The 20,073-nt window shown below is 32.4% G+C and overlaps 1 protein-coding gene across 1 annotated transcript in view; it reads right to left on the minus strand.

The window, feature by feature from the left end:
* Nucleotides 1–333: 333 nt before the first annotated feature.
* The window catches only part of LOC139516175 (adenylate cyclase type 10-like), a 41,668-nt gene continuing 21,928 nt past the window's right edge, over nucleotides 334–20,073 (minus strand). Inside the window, exons 20-32 of the mRNA XM_071306082.1 lie at nucleotides 12,932–13,408; nucleotides 12,187–12,295; nucleotides 11,776–11,971; nucleotides 10,591–10,713; nucleotides 8,510–8,673; nucleotides 7,161–7,308; nucleotides 5,533–5,624; nucleotides 4,663–4,781; nucleotides 3,770–3,866; nucleotides 3,365–3,480; nucleotides 2,813–2,933; nucleotides 1,399–1,594; nucleotides 334–766 (exon numbers count right to left, since the gene is read on the minus strand). Coding sequence (XP_071162183.1) covers nucleotides 455–766; nucleotides 1,399–1,594; nucleotides 2,813–2,933; nucleotides 3,365–3,480; nucleotides 3,770–3,866; nucleotides 4,663–4,781; nucleotides 5,533–5,624; nucleotides 7,161–7,308; nucleotides 8,510–8,673; nucleotides 10,591–10,713; nucleotides 11,776–11,971; nucleotides 12,187–12,295; nucleotides 12,932–13,408 — 2,270 coding nt within the window. The 3' untranslated portion in view covers nucleotides 334–454. The remainder of the gene's footprint in view (nucleotides 767–1,398; nucleotides 1,595–2,812; nucleotides 2,934–3,364; nucleotides 3,481–3,769; nucleotides 3,867–4,662; nucleotides 4,782–5,532; nucleotides 5,625–7,160; nucleotides 7,309–8,509; nucleotides 8,674–10,590; nucleotides 10,714–11,775; nucleotides 11,972–12,186; nucleotides 12,296–12,931; nucleotides 13,409–20,073) is intronic.

Below are 20,073 nucleotides of genomic sequence, written 5' to 3' on the forward strand. Positions count from 1 at the left end.
ACCACCATTTCATTAGAAGCTGAAAGATATTACATCCATACATAAAAAAAATCTAGTTCAAGATAATATCACAAATGTTTTACATTTTCATATCTCTATTAGCAATTATTAACTACACACTTTCATTCAAGCTGTAACTATAAGAAATTGTAAACTTGCATAATAAGTTCCAAGTTTAAGATATTGTCACAAATGATCAACATTTTTATATCTCTATTTAGCACCTTCAAACAGCACATTTTAATTCATGTTTAGCAGTAAGAATTTTAACCTTACATAATAGGATCAATGTTAAATATTATGTCACAAATGCTCAACATTTTCTATTTTTTATATCTCTATTAAGTAACTATTAACAACACATTTTCATTCATAGCTGGGTATGAAATTACAACCTTACATAATAATCTCAAAGTTATAAATAATGTCACAAATGCTCAACATTTTCATAAGTCTATTTTGCAACTAGTGGCCATGTACAAAATCCTTGCTGGTATGAGTTACTGAACAGTTTGTACCATTCAGCAGCGGCAGGGTTATCTCCCCTTATTTGTGCTCTCCTTCCGAACCAGTGATGTCTGTTGTGTTTTATCCATCCACATTCTAGTTTATTCCCTTGCTTTTTTGCCAATTTTAATGCCCTTATGATGGTTAATTTTGACCAACAATATTTCTGCTTCAGTGCTAGTAGGTAAGCATTCAAATGGTGGTATCTTGGTTTAAGTGTGACTACCTTCTTCACAGCAACTGACATTTTCTTGAGATCCTTAAAAAAAAGGAAATGAAATGGCATGTTAAAAAAAAATATATAATCTTCAACTGATATACAAGCCTTATCTAATAACTCTTCTACATTTTCACAAATGACCATTGCCACCTATCAATTTTAATAAATATGACTTCTGACCTTTTACCCACCTGTTTTGGAACAGCCCTAAATCTGAGTCTATGAAACAAGAGTTTATAGTTTGGGGTGGGTTTTTTTTTTGCCAATATCATGGAAAAGCATAAGTATCTTATAGGGAAATGAAAATCTTAGTTATCCTTTTTAAAATATTAAACTGAAAAAGATCCTTCAAACCAATTTGAACATAATCTATGATTTGTTATAGATTTTCCATGGACTGGCCAAATTTCCATAGAAAGTTTAATTTGAGCGGAGGAAATTATAAAATGTGAAAATTTTAGGTCTACAATAGGTAATACTGTAGATTATCCACAAGAGTCTATTTTCAACTTTATAGGAAAATTTCAAATTGGACAATTTCATTTATCAAATAGGTAAACAAATTTGTCCTGAACCTCTAAACATTAACACATACATCAAACTGAATGAAGATGGGCATAACATTAAAATATCTTATCAAAAAAACAAATTCATTTTGATGTAACTTATACCTCTGAAGCAGCTGTTAGTAACTGTTTCCATAGAAACTTAGGTTTTGTAATTTTACTGATACTAAGCGACATCAACATGATCTCAATCTTTCTGGCTAGGACATAGACTGATAGAAAATTGATCTCTCCAAGATCAAACACTTCCCAATAATCAAACCAAATCTGGGCACTTGACCACTGGTCATGTCTGCAGTACCTGAAAGTAGAAAAATTATCTCCCTTAGAAAGCTAACTCCTATTTTTATCATTATTCTAAAGGAGCTCCATGACATGTATACACCATTTCTTTGTTTTTATCTGGACATCTGTTTTGTTTCAGATTATGGCTTTATTAATTTTAAATTGGCAATTGAAGAATCACATTCAAATGTCAGACTTGGCTCAAGCCTGTCTGATTGTGGTGAAAGGCTGGTATTATTAAGTAAAAGGGGACCCTTTGCAATAACCAATAAAAATTCTTACATTACATACTTAATAATAGCTTACAGCCTTAAAGCTGTTCCAAAAAATTCTATGTCCTCCCCTGGGACAGCACTTTTTTTTAACCCATACTATCCACAGATATTAAAACAAGAATGTGTCCTAAGTACACAGATGCCCCACTCGCACTATCAATTTCCATGTCCAATGGACCGTGAAATTGGATAAAAAATCTAAATTTGCAACAAATTTAGAAAGATCATACCATATGGAACATGTGTACTAAGTTTCAAGTTGTTTGGTCTTCAACTTCATCAATAACTACCTTGACCAAAAACTTTAACCCGAAACTCTCACTTTCATTTTCTATGTTCAGTAGACCATGAAATTGGGGTCAAAAGTCTAATTTGGCATTAAAATTAGAAAGATCATATTATAAGCAACAAGTGTACTAAGTTTCAAGTTGATTGGACTTCAGCTTCATCAAAAACTACCTTGACCAAAAACTTTAACCTGAAACTCGCACTTTCATTTCTATGTTCAGTGGACCGTGAAATTGGGGTCAAAAGTCTAATTTGGCTTTCAAATAAGAAAGAACATATCATAAGCAACAAGTGTACTAAGTTTCAAGTTGATTGGACTTCAGCTTCATCAAAAACTACCTTGACCAAAAACTTTAACCTGAAGCGGGATGAACAAACGGACGAACGAACGAACGGACGAACGGAGGCACAGACCAGAAAACATAATGCCCCATCTACTATCGTAGGTGGGCATAATAAGTTAGGACAACACTCCCTTTGCATTTTGGTATGTTAAATACAACCACCCATATAATTTTTTGTCCTGCAATAACCTATTTCCTTTCAATTTGTAGACTTCAAAAGAGGTTTAAATTGCTGAGACACCCTATTCCTAAGAATGAAGATATAAACCCATAGTTCAATTCCAAAAGTTGAATGATCCCTCCCTGTGTTTTAAAATAGCCACCTACCACATTGCTATAGACATGGTAAGCATGTATCTTGGGAGCATATCATTGTAGACAGCATCTGCTTTGCTCATTAAATAGGTGGCAAAATCTAAACTGTCATCAAATGGTTCCTGAGATATATCTGAAATTAAAAACATTTTATATTACATATCAAAATCTAATTGCAAATGAGAATCAAAACTAAACCATGAAAGTAAGGTTGAATTCGGGTAAGATGACCCATGTCTGAATATGTTCACATTCCAATAATTACTTAGTTGAGAAACTTACATCCATATAGCACATATTGAAACACTGATCAAAGAACCAAGAAAAAGAGGTCAAAATATTTTGTACATAAATCAGGTTGATTATTTTTAGCGTTTAAATTATTTTACATTTGCTACTTTTGTGCCATTGATAGCCTTTTGTGTTATGTTTTGGCTCATTGTTGAAAGCTGTGCCATGACTTATGAATGCTTGCTAATGAATTATTTGGTATTTGGTGCAGATTTGTCCCATTGGTAATAATACCACATCTTCTTATTTTGTTTATTGACCATCAATACTTACTCCAGCTAAGCATGACCTCCATGTTAATGGCATGATACCAGGCTTGACCAACTGTGCTATACTTCTTCTTGTTATAGGATTTCATCTTCTGCATGATGTCTAAACAAGGAGTCTTTCTAGTTGTTAAAAATATAATTATTAAATATTTATAATTATATTATGCAGGCAGGTATCAGAAAGAATAAAAAACTAATTGACGTGGGCATGAAATCAAAACTTGTATCTCCAAAATGAATTATCTCCCCTTACACATTTAACATACTTTCTATACAGATCGTTAAGTCTAAAGACAGTAAGTTTTTTTCAATTTGATGAAGGAAACTGATATTTTGACAAGACAACAATTCTCAAATAAACTTAATTAATTAATCATTATTATGAAACAATTTCAGCTGCAATACATACTTATCAGTAAATAGTAATGTTAGTGCCATTAATGGATAAACAGTTCTGTTGATGTCAGTTTGTTTCATACTGTCTCCAATTTCTACAACAGCTGTACCTGGAATAAAGAGGAAAGGTGACAGTTTTCTTCATTACAAAATAACTGCTGCATCTTTACAAATCGTGTTTTGTGTTTAATATCACATTGCTAACACTTCCAATTTGAATCAAGAAACATTAAATTGTTTGGTTTGGTTTTCTTTGCTACAGAGTTTATAGCAGTTCAATCATAATTATTCCAGACCAGTTCACGAAGAAATTTATCTACTTAAGAAAAGTTAAACCAATTAAAATATCTCATACAATGGCAAGTATAAAATGCAATATTAATATTATTATTATTACAATTTTTCTATAGCGCTAAATCTAAAAAAATATTACTCAAAGCGCTTTACATCACATGTTAAACGAAATATACACACAGACAGTGATAAAAATATAAAACATGAACCCACAAAATAAATATTTAAGTGTTAAAACTTTTCTAGATAAAAGGATTAATAATGTGGAATAATATCTTTTTAAAACAGCATGCTTCTATTACACAAGTAAAAAACTTACTTCACTTTAATAAAACTGACTACTGACTTGAGAAAACATTTAAAAACTATGAACTTTTTGATCTTCTGTATACCAATTATTTAGTGGATTGTAGAAATTATATTTTATGAATTCTTGATCATTTATTTTGCATTCAAACCTATAGTTGATTAGTATTTGGTTAAAGTTCCCAATCATTTTTCATTGGAATATGCCCAATAAGGAGAAAAAATTGTTACTGCTGAAGATGAAAAAGTATAATCCTCCATTTTGCTACTGTTGCCAGACATAATTGCTGCTCATATTTTGTTTACCAGAAGAAATAGCTCGACTGATGTCTCCTTTCTCTAAACTTTTTAGACAGATATCAGAACAGACTTCAGACATCATAGCCAGGTCATCAGCTTGTAGTTCCTCACTTCTTGCTAAGCAACTAAAAACAAATAAAACTACATGTGAATACACAGGTATACAAGAATTCTAGTGTACAAATTTGTTCATTTTTTTTACATTACACCACAGAAAACTGGCAAGGCAAAATTGGAAAAAAAGTTGCTCATCTTCAGACTGATAAGGCCCATTATGGGTCGTCTCACTGTCTATATCATTCTGCTCAACTCTTAATAAAATTGCATATCACAGCTTTTTGACATCAAATACCTTGACACTGACTTACAGCATCGTCATAATGTTTGAACTGATGTTGATAAGTTTGACCCAAACTCATCAAGTAATCATCTGGTTTGCTGGTGAAACAAAGAAAACACTTCCAAATACAGCCCAATAAATCGATTATCAGGATATATGCATATTGAGATTGTATAATATCAGCTCAACATACTATGAAGGCTGCACTCACTCGACAAAAAGCTTAATATTGTGACTTGCAGCTGATATTTTACTATATCAAGAGCAAACAACATGATAATCTGAACTTAAACAAATTGCTGAAAATTCAAAATTTATTGCAAGGTTTTTATTCATCCAATTAATGCAACTAGGTGAGTATTGCAATTTAAGAACTCGCCTTCTGATATCTTATTCATATATGCAGATTTTTTCCTGAAATTGCAACAATTAATCTCACATTTTTGTCCATTGTTAAAAAATTCTAATAAGTAATACATACAATAATTTCTGAATTACAGTATTTTCAGAACTTATTACAAAAAAAATATTATTACCTTGCCAAAAATTCTTTTTCTAGTTTATCCTTCATTTTTGGATGATTGTACTTTCCACAAAATTCAATCATTACTTTGTAAGCTCTAATCATCTGGAAAGAAATAAGTTTATACTAAACATAAAGATAAGTAACCAACAGTGAGATTAAAACCAGGTATTCTTAAATGCATATTTGACCTAAAAAATTATCACCCCCAGTTTTTGGTGGGGTTTGTAATGCTCAGTATTTAATTTTCTATGTTGTGTTTTGATTTCTGTTTGTCTTTAATTGTATTTGCCATGGCATTGTCAGCTTGTTTTAAACTTGTAAATTTGAAAATCCCTTTGGTATATTTTGACTCTCTTTCTATACCAAACTGAAATTGGATCCTTTTTCTAAAATATTCAAGCATTTATATAGGTGTAATACCACCAAATCATGATACGGCACATCCGGTTGCATACGAAATTGCATAACAATTATGATTGACTGAAAGGGAACCGTTATTTGTCATACTCGGGGAACAGACCAAAAACTCAAGTTACACATAAGGGCTTATAGAAACTTCGGTGGAGACTGTTAACATTTATAGAAACAGTTCTTTCAGCTAAAACACTTTAATTGTTGATTTGACATTACATTTCTTTCATTTTTTCTGGGAAAATAATTACATTTGCTTTATTTTTTAGGCAAAAGATATCAAGTTTTGATGAAAAAAGAAGGAAGAAGGAAAATGGACCAAAACAGACCAAAACAGACCTTCAAATGAACTCTAAAAGGTGCAATAAAATTGTATATCATCTTAAAGTTGTCTTTTGTATCCTATTTAATTGTTTGAATGCTTAGATCATGAGTATATGATCAGATATTAGTCAACACTGCATTTTATAATGATACACTGAAAAAAGGATTTTTCGAAGAAATAAGACTGAAATCGCCGTAGGATATGACCTTACATTATAGTGATTTTCTCTGAAACTATAGATCTGACTGAAACAAAACTTGGCAGTTATGCTTGAAATAACTTGCAATTGGAGGGAAAAAAATTACATTAAGTTTATTTGACATTTAGGTGTTCTTTAGGTGTAATACCACCAAATCATGATACGGCACATCCGGTTGCATACGAAAGTAGGTCTAAAAAAATATTCCCTTGAATTTGACAGTTGTAGAAAATGAACCCTGCATTTCAATGCACTTAATTTTTTCTGAGTCATAAACATGTATGTTGGGTGTCTGAAAGCATCATTCTTTGTTTATTTGATGGTCTTATAAAATATTTTGGAAAGTTAAGGTTACCTAGTTACCAAAGCAGGTAACCAGTAAATAATAGTGTAAAAATTGGGTTGTTTACTTCCGGTGCTGGTTACTTTCTTATATGCAATGAAATGTAGTGTGAAATTTTCACTGTAGCACTGGACAGGATTAAACTTTATTCATGCAAAGTATTTCTTTGGTTGAAATAAAGGTAAATACTGTACATTTTTTTTAAAAGTGCCAATTTAACAAAGACTAATAGGGGAAAATCAATGGTGGTATTACACCTATAGAAGGAAAAAAACAATTTATTTAAGAAAATCTTATTTTATTTATATGTATATATGATATAAAAGAATAAAATATTTACCAAAATCAAATGAAATATACCTGATGTAAATTACTAAATCTGCCAGTAATTTTGATCATCTGTCTAAAACTATTGATAGACATCTTCCATTCTTCATTGTTCTCTTTTTCAAATTCATACAATTCAGACAAACAATATCCTTGTTCTACAGTTTTGTTCGTTGATGGTCTGTTTAAAATTAATATTGTAATTAATCAACAAAGCAAACATATCGCTTGAATCCAATCTTGATCATTCCATCAAAGAATTTGATTTAACAAGACATTATTTAATGCAAATAATGCATTTCTTTTTTCCTTTTTTGCTGTTGTGAAAGGAGTAGGTTCAGTAAGACCCCTTTTTGGCCCCAAAATATAGCAGTTTTACAAAATTGTGAAAATGTAATCTTTTAGCTATTTACTGGAAAGTAGAATACTTCTGTTACATAAATATGGGCTGTTTTTGACAATACAATGCACATATATCGTGTACCAGCATCATTAAGTCATGCTAAATTACTGAAATCTTCACAATTTTAGCATTTTAGTTAAATTATAGATGGTTTCCGTCTTAAATGAAAGTGGCCACATTCGTGTTCATTCATAATATTGAAATATAAGTTGTATTTGATAATAATACATAACATATATAAAAGTTGAGGATGAACACGGATGCGGCCACTTTCAGTTTTGACAAAAAACATCTGAAAAGTGACGTTTTTTGGGCATATTTGATAGGTTTTTCATATTTAAGCTTGAATTGGAACGTTTTTAATGACTAAATCAGTTTAAATCAGTTAAACCTTTCACATAAACTAATTGAATCAATTGAAATAGACACTTAAGTGTTTAAAAAGTGTCCAAAATCCTTGGTTAGATGAACCTGAAATTTGAGGCCAAAATCGGCCCTTACCGGACCTACTCCTTTATTTAATGCCATTGTCTTTCTATAAGCTTGTAGAGATGAATTTTACAAGCCTGAAAGCAATTTTACAAACCAAGGCCGTAGGACTTGTGGTTAAGCGTATAGACTGCATTTACCTGTTTTTTCAAGGGTAAAAGTGTAAGTCACTGCATTGATTAAAAGAGAAAATATCTTCATTGAAATAATTAACATATGAGGTAAAAGTCTATGTCACCACGTTTATTAAAAGAGGAATATCTTAATTGGAATAATTCACATATCTGTTCTATGATAAATATATGTAATAAATATGAAAATTAGAATATAAGGGTTAATAGAGATGAAAAATAAACAAAAGTTGTACAATTTCCAGTCGGCATGATATTCAGATGCAGTTCAACCTGTTAAATACATACAAAATTTCATAAATATCCTAAAATACTGATGAATTATTAATACTTCCACATATATGTCAAGAAATACATACTTTCTAGGTTTTGTAGAAATTCTAAGAAATTTTAGAAATATCCATAAGAAATAATATCTAGCATGAGTACTACAGTAGCTTTCTGGTTCTGCTATCTTTAACAATTTAGCAGCATGTCTAGTATACAGCAAGGCATCTTCCTTTTCTCCGGATACATACAAAGCCTACAATCAACAACATAATATATTGTATAACAAAAATATTATATGGAAATATTTGGGGCACAACTTGCCCAAATATTAAATTAACATCACCGTATTCAGTGGACATTTGGTATTAAAATTAGAAAGATCATATCTTTGAGAACATGTGTAATAAGATTTAATTTGGTTGGACATCAACTTAATCCTTTCAATGCTACACACACAAAAAAAGGAAAATGGCTGCTGCTGCTGCCGCATTTTTGTTGTTGTTTATTCATTAGAACAGTATCACTTTTATTATAAGAGATACAGACAAAATTAGTGCATAAAAATGCTCAGGAGAGCATGAACTGTAATGTTAAGCAATCATTTTAGTAAAATATTTATCAGGCTACAGACTAATTAACAGGTAAAAGGTGTAAATTATTGTATTTATGTTGAATTTTGAATAAAAGCTACTTTTAATCTTCATTTATTTTGTTGTTTTATCTGCTATATAATAAAATAGACACCAGTTGCTAGATTCCGTAGTGTTTTGCACCATACACAACGCATAATGTAATCGTGGCGCAAATAAGTTGCTCCATCCTCAAAATTTTCAGTCCACATCCATTTCCCCCCTTTTTCTACATATGGTAAAAATCGATCTAATCATATTTCCCACACGAATCAAATGTAATAAACACATTGAGATAACAGGAAACCTTTTCACTAATTCTCATTGTCAGTTTGGCAATTGAAATGCTGAAACATTTCCATATTTACAGCGTCATTTTCGATTTCCCCCATTAGCATTTGTCAAAATATTTGTTTTTATTTTCCTTCTACTGCATGATTTTACCATAAAAAGTCTGGAATTTTAATCACAAACAGGACCTTGTATATCCTCAATTCATACAAGGAAAAACAAGTGAAACTGCGAGCTACTGCTCACTGATGATACCCCCGCCGCAAGTGGATAATATTAATAGTGTAAAAATATGCAAGTGTTCGGTAAACAGGAAGTTGTCGAGTGATGAATCTGAAAACTCATCACACGGTATAGCTGACTTATATAAATCCTGAAACCAAATTTCAGAAATTCTTGTATTGTAGTTCCTGAGAAAAATGTGACGAAAATTTTCAACTTGGCTATCATGTGTAAAATCATACAAGTGTTCGGTAAACAGGAAGTTGTCGAGTGATCAATCTGAAAACGCATCACACGGTATAGCTGACTTAGATAAACCCTGCAACCAAATTTCAGAAATCCTTGTATTGTAGTTCCTGAGAAAAATGCGACAAAAAATATTCATGGGACAGACGGACTGACTGACGGACTGACGGACTGACGGAAGGACGGACTGACAGACTGACTGAAGGACAGACAGAGGTAAAACAGTATACCCCCCCCCCCCCTTTTTTAAAGCGGGGGTATAATTAGAGAGGACCGGCAAAAGAAAACCGAATGGTTTAAGAGTCTGGATGAAAAATCCATATTGTCAACGCGGCATATGATGTGAATTGCAGAGGCTGACAGCATCATCATTGCGACATATGTTGTGTATAGCTTTGAAAGGGTTAATCAAAAACTGTAACCTAAAGTGGGACAGACGAACAAACGAAAGGACAGATGAACCAACAGACACACAGACTGGAAAACATTGGAGGTGGGGCATAAAAATCTCTTATATTTGAATTAGTAATAAAACAGGTTATAAGATGATTTATAGAATATTCAATAAAAAAATAATCCTATCTGTGTTCCTAAAGGTAGACACTTTAGTAGAAAAGCAGAATAGGCCAATTTCAAAGTATATGGTTTGACCCATCTGTAATGTTTCTTAAATATATTACATGTATATACCTCCCCAAAAATTGTTATTCTGCTTTAAAGCTTTGAGAGAAGAAGTAAGTATGGCCACTCATCCTGTAAGTTAATAAAATAGAGTAACATACCTTTCCAGTAAGCCTTGCAAGCTTAGCATACAAAACATACAAATCATCATCTTCTTCATCCATTTTCTCTTTATCTATCATTTCATTAATTACTTCCTCTGCATCTTCTAATTTCTTCATGGCCTGAATTAAAATGCAATATTTTTATATCATTGTCTTTATTTTCAGTTCATATTTCTTAAAAAGTGTTTATGAATGGGAAAGATTTTGGATTCACAAAAAGGCCAAACAGAAATATTTTGCGAACTAAATTTAGGTGTCAGACCACCAATTACTCCCTGCAATTTAGAATGTATGTGAAAGTAGGCCTACTTGGACAAAAAATAGTGTATTTGATGTCATTGTTTACTGAAACTAACCAACAAATTGGCAGAAATGAAACTTTTGGTGAAAGAGAAATATATTCACACCATTTTTCAGCCAAAATTTACTTGTCTATGAGTTTGCATTCAATTGATTGATTGATTGTTGGTTGCTTTACGCCGCATTAGCACAAAAAGGCTATATCGCGGCGAGAGCTAATTCGAATATTTGCATTCAATATTAAAGGATTAATGCACTCCATAGTATACTTATTTAAGATTTCCACAAAACCAGGGGTTATTTTTAGTGATACCTCTATTCGGGACACCTCTTCTTTAAAGGTATGTTGGAAATTGGCATGTAGAAAGTTGATAACTGGTTTCTATGAAGTTAAAACTTAAGGTTAAATATTAAGAAAGTTGTGAAAATTGCAAAATTTTGTTGAACAGATTGGGACTCTTAAATCGCTGGTCTGACACCTAAAGATCCCTGAACTGGACATTATTTGAGAGATAATGTTTTTATTTCAACGGTTCAAAATTATAGAATGCTTGGAGGACAAATGAAACACGTGATGGATAGTTGTCTCATTGGCAATCATACCACATCTTCTTATTTTACATTAACTGCTAACATTTCACCTATATAATATTAAAGGTGAAAAAAACTTATATTTTTAATAAAAGTGACCTTGATCTTTGAAACTCAAGTTTACATCTGATTTGCTTTGAATACATTGATTACAGGACAGAGCAGCAGATGGAAAGATGGACAGAAAGAATGAACAGACAGAGTATTTATTATATGATCCCAAAAATATTTTTGACGAGTATAAATAGGTGTAAAACAGAACTTATATATTACTTTAATGTATTAATTTACATTTGATGTTTGTTTCATGACAATAGATGCAGCAGCCTCCTCCACCAATATATCTATTATGTTCATGTAATTTTGTGTTGCCTTCCTGTGATGATAGATCTGGCTATATATTGGCATTAAACTTTCACAGGCTTGATCTTGTGTTCTGTCTGATTCTATAGACTTCAACAATGTGGGAAGGAGCACGCTTACATCCCTACAACAACAGAAAAAGTTTTAAAACATATTCAATGATTTTGTCCCAAAATACACTCAAGGATGGATTTTTGGATAGAGGATAATGAATAAAATTTTAATACAACTAATAAAACAAAGAAAAAATGTCAAGAAAATTATAAAGTAGTCCGAGATTCATCGGCAAAAGGGTTCAAAAGAAAAAATAAGTAAATAACAATACTAAGTAAAACTCACTGTATCTGAATACCTTTCCTCCTGCCCCTTACTCTCATATAAGATTCAGCATCAGCTATAGCTATATCTTCAACTCTATTAGAACTTCTTCTTCTACTGTGATTTCTATCTGTAAGTAATGAATTCAAAAATAAATATGTGCAGAATTATTAAGGCACTTCAGTGTTTTTACCTTTACCATTTGGATCATAGTGAAAGCTCTTGACTGGAAATAACTTTTGTAGCAAATAATCACATTGGTTGAAGGCCATGTAAATAAGCCAAAAGATGTTTATAAAATATGAAAATGTTTGTAAGTAAGGTGCATCTGAAGCCTTTTTCTGGAATAATATTCACTAGAAATGCTCAAAACCAACAAAATGTAGAGCAAAGTATAAATACTTGAGGTCAGACAAATAACCAAAAAAGGCTAAAAAAAAGCCAAAATTATTTAATAGCAACTTTGCATTACCAAGTTGGAATCTGTATTCATTCTAATAATAACTTTTGTTTCCATTGGTTTGGACCCATCAAGATTTGCATAGAGAGCCAAGTGTCCACAAAATAAATACAAAACCAACACATGTGGGTAATTGCTTATGACGCCAATCTTAACTGACTAGGATTACCAGTTTTCCTGCAGTATGTTGTTTGATTTCTCTGAGCATTCCTGTTTCCTCCACCAGTAAAAAGTAGTCTCTATAAGTGCTGAAAGTTGAGTTCAACACCAACAACCAATGAATCAACAAAAACAACATAAACCTACCTTTTTCCTCCTGGTTAAACTTTGGAGGAGGTCTCTCCAAAGCATAATATGGAATATCCTTCCTAATCTGATCAGCCTGTTTCTCAAGATAATTAGCAGCACTAGCGTGCAGGGTTTTTCTCTGACTCTCCATCAGTATCTTATAACACGTCTCCATCAGTATCAGATTAGTAAACTTCATCAGGTTACAAAGACTTCTATCTATATGTTCATCGTCTCTTGGACAGTAACATTCCATAATATCATATTCCTCGTCATCTTTGGAGAATTTGTTATACAGAGGGTTGTGTAAGTTTGCACATTCAAATATTCCTGTCTTTCTGAGAACTTTGAAGGATTTCCTAGCTTTGATTCGGTTGACGTTAGGTAGAATGCTCTCTATCATATCTCGAGGAAAGGTCTCTCCCAATACTGAGGCACATTTGACAATTAACTGTTCTGTGGCTCTCATTGAATCTATCTTTGCAGTAATCAGATCTACAATTTTGAAGTTTGGAAATTGAAAAAAATTTCAGGTTGATAGACAATGTGACCACAACAAAATGGTAAAGAATCTTAACCTATTACAGGATGGATGGACGCATCGAGTTGTTTAAAGGTATTCAGTTATTAGCAATATATAAATATATAGGTGCATTCAGTGATTTCGTTTTAAACTTTAAGGCCACACCAATTTAATTTCTTGTTCTACGGATTTTTGGACTCCAAAATATGGGGCGAGCGAGCGATTTGAAAATTTTAATAAAAAAATATTTGATTTGCAAATTTTTGAGGCGAAGCTTGAAAAGTAAAGGCGAGCGATTATAATTTTTTTTTTGTAAACATTAAAAAGTAGATTTTGACAATATTAAAACTTGATTTATCACTTGTACGTTGACATTTCTTTAATTTCTGATGTATTTTTTCCCTGTTCACCAAGAAAAAGTTACATCTGGTCTATGTGTGTGTGACTGACAATGAGACAATTCTCCATTCAAGTCATAATCAGTTTGGGGGCAACCCCTTAATGTTATAAATATCCCTTTTACATGTTTTATGAGGGATCAATATAAGTTATAATATATTTGTTTGTATAAAAGAGCTCATATTTTCTCAAAGAACTATATATCTATCTGGTATTAAATGGTCAAAACATGTCCAAGAATTTTGTAATATTTCTGGACTTTAACCATGTTAACACATTTACTTTAACAGTTTAATATTATTCAAAATAAGTGGACCCCTCTTTTAGAAAAAGTTGTTTAAAATATGATGCAACTCTCCTCTTTTTGAGTACAAAATTCTAAGTTTTCAAAGGTTTTGTATAGAAGAACTATACAAATCCTTTGTATTTCTGTTTTCTTTTCTACATCAATAAAATGACCCCATATCTGAGGAAGGGTTGTTCTCAACCTGATAATAACAAACACAGGTCAAAGTACGGCCTTTTACACAGGGCTTTGATACAGACCAAACAGCAAGCTATAAAGGACCCCAAAATTATTAGCGTACACAATTTGAACAGGAAAACCAACGGTCTAATTTATATATATATCCAAACAGGAAAATACCAAATTATGAACAACATCAACAAACGATAACTGCTGAACGACAGGCCCCTGAATCAATCAGGACAGGTGCATAAACATGCAGTGGCTATAGATAGTTTTGTTTCGCCAGCATACAATATGATTGCAGTTGAAGGCAAATCCTTCAGAAGTTCTTCGTACTTTATTCTAACAGCGAACATGTTTTGATAGGGAATATAAGTAAGGGGGAAAGAAACCAATTGTTTGTTCTTTACAGGTATTTCCGCACTGTTATAAATCTATATCGGAGCACTCCCTCTTTGGATAAATAGGTTTCATGCTGAAGCAAATATTCTCACAGATATTTACACCTTGTGGTGGGGTGATTTTATGTTTAAAGTCACTATATACAGGTTAGACTGTGATTTTAAATCAAATGTTGATATCTTTTTATAATATTTACAAAAACAACGGTGCGGGAAATGGACATGATTACATTTCCGGATGCAGGAAGCGGGAATATAAAAAAAATAAAAAAATTCTGTTTTGAAAAAAATAGGTGCAGCGGGTCCGTCGAACAAGGAATCGAATTGGTGTGGCCTAAACTACTTTTAACTTTTGTTGAAAAAGCATATTTTGCTTTAAGTTAAAGCTAAAACATTCTTTAATTGTAGACAACTTAATGTCCATTACAAAAATGGAAAAGGTCCTACCAAAAAGCAAAATGTCTCATGCTGATGTAAATAATTAAAAAAAAATATTTCACCTCCATACTTGCCTCATTTTTTCTGTCAAGAGAAAGGAAACAAACATACATATTTTTTAAACCTTAGGCAAAAGATAAACCAGGTGCTCCGCAGGGCGCAGCTTTATACGACTGCAGAGGTCGAACCCTGAACAGTTGGGGCAAGTATGGACAAAACATTCAAGCGTGATACAGTTCTGAATTTGGATTGTGATCAAATTTTTGACATTATATGGGTTTTTTACACAAAACAAATGTCAAGATTTTACAAATCAATTAAAGATTTCTTCTTCAAACTTATTTAAATCTAAAATTAAATAGTTGACACAGCATAGGTTTCTGACACAGAATGAATGTGGTCTAAGGGACGACATCAAAAGTTCAATGAAGGATAAAAAACTTAATTCACATAGTTTTTTCACTGACCCCCACACCCCCCCCTCTTAACTTAATTTGGGAAAAATTGATTGACCAATAAGGATATATGTAAAATCGATTTTAGATTAACAAAACTTGCAACAATGTTGACCCCCCCACCCCCAAACTATTTGATTTAAGTTTTTTATCCTACATCGATCTTTTGATGTCGTCCCTAATGAACTTAAAATTTTTGTTTTTTTTTGCCTTTGAGCAATTCACTATGCAGTTGAATATTAATCCTCTCAAAAAAATGTTTGAAGAAATTTTCTTTTTATTTATGAAATCTGAAATGAGAAAAAATTACCCCCCCCCCCCCCCCCCCCCCCCATTTTTTTTCACATCCCCCTTTTCCAAAACTGATATCAATTCAAATTTCTAATGGAGTTTGCAACAATAACTACTCTTCAATACATCATAATATATTAAAATGTAAAATAAAGTGCTTGTTATCACTGAATGGTAAAGATTGGTTGGTAGTACAAGTGAATATACATTGTATATTGTATAAAACAATGATTTAAGTTGATTCAACTACTATTCTGAACAAAGAAAGATAACTCCAATTGAAAATTTCTTGCTATTGCACAATATTGTGCAATTAGATATTTCTTGCTATTGCACAATACTGTGCAATTGAAAATATTTGCTATTGCACAGTACTGTGAAATTGAAAATTTCTTGCTATTGCACAATACTGTGCAATTGAAGATTTCTTGCTTTTGCTGAATACTGTGCAATTGAAAATTTCTTGCTATTGCACAATACTTAATATAATAATTTTGGATCCTGATTTGAACCAACTCGAAAACTGGGTCCATAATAAAAAATCTAAGTACATGGTTAGATTCAGCATATCAAAAAAGCCCAAGAATTCATTTTTTGTTAAAATCAAACTTAATTTAATTTTGGACCCTTTGGACTTTAATGTAGACCAATTTGAAAACGGGACCAAAAATTAAGAATCTACATACACAGTTAGATTTGGCATATCAAAGAACCCCAATTATTCAATTTTTGTTAAAATCAAACTAAGTTTAATTTTGGACCCTTTGGACCTTAATGTAGACCAATTTGAAAACGGGACCAAAACTTAAGAATCTACATACACAGTTAGATTCGGTATATCAAAGAACCCCAATTATTCAATTTTTGATGAAATCAAACAAAGTTCAATTTTGGACCCTTTGGGCCCCTTATTCCTAAACTGTTGGGACCAAAACTCCCAAAATCAAACCCAACCTTCCTTTTATGGTCATAAACCTTGTGTTTAAATTTCATAGATTTCTATTTACTTATACTAAAGTTATGGTGCAAAAACCAAGAATAATGCTTATTTGGGCCCCTTTTTGGCCCCTAATTCCTAAACTGTTGGGACCTCAACTCCCAAAAATTAATCCCAACCTTCCTTTTGTGGTCATAAACCTTGCATTTACATTTCATTGATTTCTATTTACTTATACTAAAGTTATTGTGCGAAAACCAAGAATAATGCTTATTTAGGCCCTTTTTTTACCCCTAATTCCTAAACTGTTGGTACCAAACATCCCAAAATGAATCCCAACCTTCCTTTTGTGGTCATAAACCTTGCGTTAAAATTTCATAGATTTCTATTTACTTAAACTAAAGTTATAGTGCGAAAACCAAGAAAATGCTTATTTGGGCCCTTTTTGGCCCCTAATTCCTAAAATGTTAGGACCAAAACTCCCAAAATCAATCCCAACCTTCCTTTTGTGGTCATAAACCTTGTGTTAAAATTTCATAGATTTCTATTCTATTTTACTAAAGTTAGAGTGCGAAAACTAAAAGTATTCAAACGACGATGACAACGCCAACATCATACAGTCAAACCTGATTAAACCGGACCCTGAATAAACCGGTTTCCTGTACATTCCGGCCGAAAATGAAAGTCCCATTTTTTTCCCTTCAAAGTCTTTGTTAAAATACCCTTTGTAAACCGGACCCTGTGTATTCCGAATTCCGGTCTAATTATGAAGTCCCAATACTCTTAATTACATTAATTATTACCTGTCAAAACCAGTATGTCTAATTAATTTCAATGATTGATATGCAATCAAATAAAATTGAGAATGGAAATGGGGAATGTGTCAAAGAGACAACAACCCGACCAAATAAAAAACAACAGCAGAGGGTCACCAACAGGTCTTCAATGTAGCGAGAAATTCCCGCACCCGGAGGCGTCCTTCAGCTGGCCCCTAAACAAATATACACTAGTCCAGTGATAATGAACGCCATACTAATTTCCAAATTGTACACAAGAAACTAAAATTAAAATAATACAAGACTAACAAAGGCCAGAGGCTCCTGACTTGGGACAGGCGCAAAAATGCGGCGGGGTTAAACATGTTTGTGAGATCTCAACCCTCCCCCTATACCTCTAACCAATGTAGTAAAGTAAACGCATAACAATACGCACATTAAAATTCAGTTCGAGAGAAATTCGAGTCGGATGTCAGAAGATGTAACCAAAGAAAATAAACAAAATGACAATAATACATAAATAACAACAGACTACTAGCAGTTAACTGACATGCCAGCTCCAGACTTCAATTAAACTGACTGAAAGATTATGATGTCATCATATGAACATCAGGCACAATCCTTCCCGTTAGGGGTTTAGTATCATACCATCATAACATATATGAGAAGAACATAACCCGTGTCATGCCAACAACTGTTTTTAGAATAAATGTGTTTAGTTCCGATGCAAAGACCTTATCAGTGACTCAATATTAACGCCAAAATATGCAATCTTTAATGACTTGACAACAGTATCGTAATTATATCCCTTCTTAATAAGTCTATTCAAAGGTTTTGTAAGTTTCTGAGGTGAATACTGACACCTTTGTGCTTTATAAAGAATATTACCATAAAAAATTGGATGTGAAATACCTGAACGTATTAGAATTCTGCATGTTGAGCTATATTTACGAATGATGTCTTTATACCGATGATAAAATTTAGTAAATGTTTTGACTAGTTTGTGATATCGAAAACTTATTTGTTTATACAATATGACTTTTCAGGATAATCAATTAGTAAGGTGTTAAACTGTGACGTGAACTTACAATCGTACAGTAGTGAGCTGTATTATTTATTAAAACATTATAAACGTGTCAATTAAACGACAAGACACACCGAATATATCTCGGATTTAACTTACGTTTTGTAACTTGGATAAACAAATTTAAATCGCAGCATAAGAAATTAACATCGTGATGTTGAAACCCTGGGTTCCCTGCTGTGAACCCCTAAACAAATGACCTTGATAATAAAAAAACACCCGGATGACAACAATCAATGGGTATAGAACACTGTACGACAACGTTTCGATAGTGGTGAAATTACGTTTGATAATATTCTGGCTTTTTAATCGGCCATTCCAACATTTCAAATAAATGATCATGGAAGTAAATCGAAACTCTCGTCTCACAATCCAAACAACGGGAGCAAGGCTGTAACTACCCTTGAGGCAAGTGAGGCAATTGCCTCACTAAAATATCGACACTGATTTTTTTTTTTTATACATATATACAAATAAAATAGTCTTTTGTTGTTCTGTCTCAACCTTAATTTCTATAACTTGTCATCATTCCTTTAAACTATTCTTCCTGGATATAACTCAGCATCTCAACGGGTGATGTTTCTCAATTACATTAACCTAGTAACGATAATCATCATGGATCTCTGGTTAAAAACAGGCTCTTGCAGAAAAAGGAAAAGCGACACTGAAGGTAAAGAAGGAATAATTCTAGTAAACTAATTTGTTTGTGAACGTAGTCTGCGTATTGCATTTAACTTCATTAGAACAATCCAAAAACGATAAGTAGACTGACAAATCAAGTAGACTAGTGGGTATCGCAAGGGGGCAGTCCTGTCTGTGTATTCATTTCTCCGTTTCATCAACTTTAATCTTTCTCTTTACAGATAAATAAAATATAAATAATATGAAACATGCATGGATTAGTTTTTCATGATCCATGTTTCTTTAACCTTAAAAATTGAAAGAACATCCCATATTCCAATTTGACATTATTGAGGAATGGTATAGAACCTTTATCACAGGATTTTGTCTTTACTTATTCGGGACTACGGAATTTCATTTCTTTATATTCGGGGTTTCGGAATCAGACACCCCCAACCCCTAACCCCTAAATTTATAGATTCTGGAACTAAAATACCACCGACTATTTCCAGAAATAATTTGAAATTACGGACCTACATGTAAACGTCAAAACTCCATTTTAATTCCCCTGTACCCATATCATATATACTTACTCTATAGATAGATCATATACATGTATCTTATCTCATACTATCCCTAGTTTGTTTACTCTTTGTCAGCATACAAGCGAGTTTAATATTTTGTAACTGAGACTGTATGATGATGCTAGCCTTTATAGGAAAGCTTAATTCCCTTTTGCAAACAAAACTGTTACTACCGATGCTGC

The sequence above is a fragment of the Mytilus edulis genome, chromosome 3 (genome assembly GCF_963676685.1).
Source record: "Mytilus edulis chromosome 3, xbMytEdul2.2, whole genome shotgun sequence".
Lineage (NCBI taxonomy): Eukaryota > Metazoa > Mollusca > Bivalvia > Mytilida > Mytilidae > Mytilus > Mytilus edulis.